Source organism: Zingiber officinale, chromosome 4B, assembly GCF_018446385.1.
Source record: "Zingiber officinale cultivar Zhangliang chromosome 4B, Zo_v1.1, whole genome shotgun sequence".
Taxonomy (NCBI): domain Eukaryota; kingdom Viridiplantae; phylum Streptophyta; class Magnoliopsida; order Zingiberales; family Zingiberaceae; genus Zingiber; species Zingiber officinale.
This window is the reverse complement of record NC_055993.1, coordinates 119703267-119709722: the sequence shown is the minus strand read 5'-3', so window position 1 is coordinate 119709722 and position 6456 is coordinate 119703267. Positions and strand designations below refer to the sequence as shown.

General features: G+C 38.6%; 1 protein-coding gene across 1 annotated transcript; it reads left to right on the top strand.

Moving 5' to 3' along the window:
- Nucleotides 1-405: 405 nt before the first annotated feature.
- Nucleotides 406-2860, top strand: LOC121978603 (putative disease resistance RPP13-like protein 1). The gene is made up of 3 exons (XM_042530927.1): nt 406-601; nt 722-988; nt 1071-2860. Exons 1-3 carry the CDS (start codon nt 406-408, stop codon nt 2858-2860), a joined length of 2253 nt encoding a protein of 750 aa, XP_042386861.1.
- The last annotated feature ends 3596 nt before the right edge of the window (nt 2861-6456 follow it).

The window sequence follows — 6456 nt, the reverse complement described above, 5'->3', positions numbered from 1 at the left end:
CATATGAGACATCCCACCTACAAATTGAAGGAGATGTCATAGGAACACAAATAGAAACTGCTATTGAGACACTAATTGATTGGATACTTAAGAATAATCCAAACAAGTGTCATGTTTTTGGAATCTGATTTACTAAAAAAGTTGATTAAGTTTGGAGAAGGAAGTGAAACCAAAGGAGAAAACCTTGAAGGAAAAAGTAAAGCAGAATTAGAAAATATAATGGTGTCAGTTCTTACACAGAATACGTTCATTGTGTTAGATGATGTATGGAATTCATCTGTGTGGGTAGATTTCTTGAGAAAACCTATAATGAAAAGTGCCTCAAGTTGTACCGTCTTGGTTACCTCTAGAAAAGAAAATATTGTAAAACTAATGAAGCCTACATATATCCACCCAGTTGAAAAAATGGATGAAGAAAGTGGTTGGAATTTGCTTAAACATTTAGTGTTTGAAAGTGAAGGAGATGAAGATGAGATATCGAGTTTTGAAGAAATAGGAATTAAACTTGTCAATAAATGTGATGGTTTGCCTCTTGCAATTAAAGCTATTGCAGGGGTTCTATACCAACAAGACAAAGCAAAATGGGTGGAAATTCTCCAAAGTGATGCATGGAACATGAATCAAATTTAGGAAGAACTGAGGCCTTTATATTTGAGCTATGAAGACTTACCATCTAGTTTAAAACAATGTTTTCTCTATTGCTCTTTGTACCCTCAAAAAGATATGTATTCTAAAGAGATTGTTCAGTCTTGGGTCGCCGAAGGCCTTATTATGGATGAACAAGATCAGTTGAGGAGGGATCTTCCAATTGAAAATCAAAGAACAATGGAAGAAATAGGGGAGGAGATGTATAGGGAGCTAATTTGTAGGAATCTCTTGGAGGCTGATGCAAGTTTTGATTTGTCCAAGAGTTTCTTCTCTATGCACGATCACTTCCGATCTCTCAGTGCAAATTTAATGAGAGAAGAAGGGATTTTATATCGACATGGTAGAGAATTCAAAGTAGATGATACCATAAAAATTCGGCGGCTGTCAATCTCTTGTATGGGGCCCTAAGCTAGTGTTACCAGCTGAAATTCTAAGACAAGCTTGTTTGAGAACTCTAATTCTCATCGACTCCCCTAAAACCAAGACGATCGAAGATAGTGTACTGCAAGCATTACCCTGTTTGCGAGTTCTGGATCTCACAAAAACATCAATTGAAAAGATTCCAGATTGCATTGGAGATTTGTTGCATTTAAGATATCTTGATCTCGATGGAACAAATATATGTGAGATTCCAACATCTATCGGAAACCTTGTAAACCTTCAGAGTCTTGATATCTCAGTGTGTATGTACTTGGAAAGACTTCCTGAGTCCATCGCCAAGTTGCATAATCTAAGACGGCTTGACATAAGTTGTTGCCCACTGCTCACTTATGTGCCCAAGGGAATTGGGAAACTGGAAAATTTATATAGCCTTCATGGATTTATGGTCGGACAAAATAACTCAACCTCTGAAAAAGGTTGTGATTTAGAGGAGCTGAAAAATCTCTCCAAGTTGAGGAGCATAACCATTGATAGGCTTGAGAGGGCAGAAGGAGGAGCCTCTGCACTTGCAAACAAGCCTTTTCTTAAGCAGCTTAGTCTGAGTTGGATGCAACCAGATGAGGAGGAGGAAGTTGATAATGGTAGAGGCGACGATGCTAAAGCCAATGAAGAAGCAGATGGTGATGGCACGTATGATGAAGATGCAAACAATGACATGGGTGATGGCAAGGATGATGGCTATGGACAAGGAAATGAAAGTGAGGAGGCAGGAGATACAAGCACGGGATCAGAAGTTGAAAATGAGGAGACCGAGAATGAAGAAAAGGTATGGAGTGAGGAGCAAATCAGCAAGGCTGAGAGGATATGTAATGAAATGACTCAGCCTTCATCAACCATATTCAACATTCTCTTCCGTCAGTACCCTGGCCGACAGTTCCCGAGCTGGATGACATCCTCTTCCTTGGCTGAATCTTTTCCAAACTTGACGTACTTGAAGCTTCTTGGTTTGCCATGCTGCACGGAGCTCCCTCCCTTCGGCACACTGCCTCAGCTCAAGTACCTCAATATTGAAAGGGCCAGCTCCATAACAGCCATTGGGTCTCAATTTCTCGGATCGAGAAGCTCTGCATTTCCCAAACTCGAAGTGCTCCAATTCGAAGACATGCCCAGATGGGAGGAGTGGACATTCAATGGAGCACCTCTTGCAGTGAAGTTGTTTCCAAGTCTCAGGGCTTGTGCTATTATCGACTGCCCAAAGCTAAGAGCTCTTCCTGACGGACTCCACCGAGCCACCAACCTCAACCAACTGGGCCTGCTTCAAACATATGAGTTAGGTGAGATTAACAACATCACCTTGGCTTACAGGCTCGAGGTCACAAATGGCATAGGGTTGAAGAAGATATCCAACATCCCGTCATTAAGATATCTTGAGGTGAATGACTGCCCCAACTTGGAGTGCGTGGAGAATCTCGGCAAGCTGCAACATTTGGACTTGGTATGTTCAGAGGAGATGGAGCAGCTCCCGCTGTGGTTGCGGGGCTTGATCGAGCAGCATAACAACACAGCAAGCACTCACAGGAGTTTGAAGAAGTTTGAGATGCGCTGCAATCGGCAACTGCTGAAGAGCTGCTTGGAGGGCAATGAGAATTGGGACATCATCGAGCAAATTCCCAATGTCAAAGTCCAAACATATTCCGGCCAAGAGTATCTGTTCTACACCAAGGATCCCTACAACTATGATGCCAAGATTGATTCAACACCAACGATGGCAACTTTGCGGCAAAAAATTAATGCTCTACGTCAACTACAATTGTCTCAGATCCAGGCTTGATGGAGCTGCAACAACTATGAAGCGATTTTACCATTTACCATTTTTAAATGATCGAATAGTTCGTTTGATGAGAACAAAGTAATTCAGACTCTTCATTTATGTTTTTATTTTAAGTAATTACTTGTATAGTTCGATCTGATCAGAGCCCTTATGAAAAGAGCCCAAATGAAAATTTGAGCAACATTTTTTTTTTTAGAAATACAGATACGCTCTTGGGATTTGATTAATCCCAGAAGTAAATGATCCGTCCACTAGGGAAGCACAAATGGCTCTTGCCCGACAGCCCAACGTCACCGACTCACCAATAATTCAAGCATTGTGGGCGTTCAAAAAATGCTCTACGTGAGAATCCCGCCTTGTCGCTTGTTATCCCACCATGCCCTAGGAAAATTTGAGCAACATTTTTGTAAAAAATAAATATCGTACATGTAGAAATTAAGAGAAAGAAAAATTAATCATATTATTGAATCCAAAATTGATTGAGAAATAAAGAGTACAAGATTTTTATATAGTTAATTATAAGAAAAAACTCTAAACCATAAACTGAAAAGGTAAAAGATTAAATTGCCCTCGAGGCTATAAATAAATAATTCTAATAGATTATATAATCTAACATCCCCCTCAAACTCGCGATGCTACAGTTAGAAGCATTAAGAGTTTGTCAGATAAAAATCGGAAGCGCGAAGCGGAATGAGCCTTAATAAACATATCAGCAATCTGTAGCTTTGAAGGAACAAAAGGCAATGTGATTGTGTCAATCTGAAGACGGTGATGAGTATTGTGACAATCAATTTCAATATATTTTGTCCGCTCATGAAAAATTGAATTGCGCGTAATTTAAATAGTACTCTGATTATCACAATATAACGGAGTAGGTTGACTATCTCACAAATAGTTGAGGTCATGGCACAATACTCAGCTTCTATGGAAGATCTAGAAATAATATCTTGCTTTTTACTCTTCCAAGAAATGAGGGGATCACCAAGAAAAACGCAGAAGCTAGAGGTAGATTTGCGATCCATAGGATCGTCAGCCCAATCCGCATCAGAGTATGCACGCAGCTCAAGAAATGAAGTTGAAAGAAATAAAAGGCTTTAAAATTTAGCGCCCCAAAGATACCTGAGAATACGAAGAACAGCGGTCTAATGAAATGTAGTTGGTGCAGCGACAAATTGACTAACCGCATGACCAGCATACACAATATATGGACGAGTCACGGTGAGATAAACCTAAGCTTCGAACAATAGTTCTGTACAAACTAGGATCCGGCAAAGGTGAATCATTAGATGGAGAATATCGAGCATTAGTTTCAATAGGAGTATCTGTTGATTGCTACTCGGAATACCGTCCTAGTTCCCCTATACAAAAATTTGTACAAACATAGAACTATCCTAACTACCCATGTGATCTACTGAAGTTAAATTTGGATTGCAAACGATGCTTAACATTATTAATCCAAATTGTCCTTCAGAAGTTAAACTTGGATTGGAAACGAAACTTAACATTCTTACTCCAAGTTTAACCGATGTGATCTTCTTAAGTTAAACCATATTACAGAAGTTATCAAATATCTATTTCAAAGATTGACTTCCAGGTTAAACATGGCGAGCCACTAGGCCTTCTTGGGTATGGGATCATCCACCACTTCCTAGACAAAGCCTCACAAAGAAATCGGATATTTAACTTCTTACAGTAAACCAAGCTTAACTGTAGAAACTTCAATAGAAACACATTATCGAAACATGAAATCGAAAAACAAAATCGATAACAAAAACGATAACTTAAAAACCGATAACCTCTTGTGTTTGGTTTTTCAAGATCTATACAAAAGGATGAACTAGTCATGATGCGAAAACTAATAACTAGTTATACCTCTTGTCGCTTATAGACCTCTTGATCTTTTGTCGTATTCCCCTCCTTCTCTTGGACGTCGTGTGGACGACGATCTTCCAAGATGAAATCCACACAAGCTTCTTCCAAGGCTTCCAAGATCCGGTCACCAACTAACCTCCAAGGGATGCTAGACAAGAGAACTTCCTTCTCTTCTTCTTCTCCTTCAAGCAACCGGCCACCAAGAAGACTCCACACAAGATGCCGCCTGCCACCAAGAGAGAAACCACAAGGAGAAGAGAGAAGGACAAGGGCCGACCACCAAGGATTAGAAGAGAGGAATAGAAGATGTATTGTTGGGTGAGGCACCCCCTCCTTCTCTTTTATAATCCTTGGTCTTGACAAAAAAATAAAAGTTTTAAACATAATTAAAACTTCCTTATTTTCCTTACCAATGACTAAAAAGGAAAGTTTTAAAATAAAAAATTAAAACTTCCTTTTCTTCTTATCATGGTCGGTCACCTCCTTGTGCTCCAAACAAGGAAAGTTTTAAACACAAAATTAAAACTTCCTTATTTGTTTTCAGTAAGAAATTTTTAATAGAAAAATTTCTCTTTTAAATCCCTTGTTAGTTATAAAAGAAAATTTTTATAAATTAAAATCTCTCTTTTAAAACATGTGGATGGTTACAAGAAAGGAAAGTTTTATCAAAAATTAAAATCTTTCTTTTAACTACAAATAAGAAAAGATATCAAACATTTCTCTTAATCCTTTGTAGAAAGCTATAAAAGGAAAGATTTAAAATTTTTAAAACTCTCTTTTAAAACCATGGCTTCCACAATAAGAAAGATTTTAAAATTAAAATACCCTTTTAATTCTATGTGGTCGGCCACCTAGCTTGGGCTCCAAGCTTGGTCGGCCATATAACTTGGCTTCAATCCTTTGCTTGACCGGCCCTAGCTTGGGCTCCAAGCATGGCTTGGCCGGCCACAATCATATGGGTAAGAAGCTTGGCTCTAAGTGGATATAATACTTTATAAATAAGAGGCTACAACAGGGACCAAGAGGAGGAATTGGTTTTGGTCGCCCAATGAGCTTGAGCTTCCCGTGTTCGCCCCGAACACCCAACTCAAGTTCATCAATAATATCTCATTCCACTAAAGAGTTATTATTGCACTACCGCACCAATCTCATATTACAATATGGGCTCCTTCTTATCATGAGTGTGTTAATCTCCCTGTGTTTAAGATATCGAATGCCCACTAATTAAATGAGTTACTGACAACTCACTTAATTAATATCTAGCTCCAAGAGTAGTATCACTCAACCTTATTGTCATGTTGGACTAAGTCCGCCTGCAGGGTTTACATAACAATCCTTATGAGCTCCTCAAGGGGACATTATCAACCTAGATTACTAGGACACAGTTTCATTCTATAATCAACAACACACCATATAAATAATATCATTTCTCAACTTATCGGGTCTATTGATTTATCGAATTAAATCGCACCCTTTGATAAATTAAAGAAATAAATATTAAGTATACGTGCTTGTTATTATATCATGATTAAGAGTATACACTTCCATAATAACAGAGGTCTTGTTCTTTTAAGCAGACAGTATAAAAAGAACAACCTCAAATGGTCCTGCTCAATACACTCAGAGTGTACTAGTGTAATTTTATAGTCAAGATAAACTAATACCAAATTACACTACAACCATTCCAATGGTTTGTCTCATTCCATCTTAGTTGTGAGCAACTA

Coding starts and splice junctions, on each gene's coding strand:
- LOC121978603 (XM_042530927.1), top strand. CDS start 406: ATGGATGAAGAAAGTGGTTGGAATTTGCTTAAACATTTAGTGTTTGAA. Junction 602..721: donor ATGGGTGGAAATTCTCCAAA/GTGATGCATGGA, acceptor ACCCTCAAAAAG/ATATGTATTCTAAAGAGATT. Junction 989..1,070: donor AGGGATTTTATATCGACATG/GTAGAGAATTCA, acceptor TAGTGTTACCAG/CTGAAATTCTAAGACAAGCT.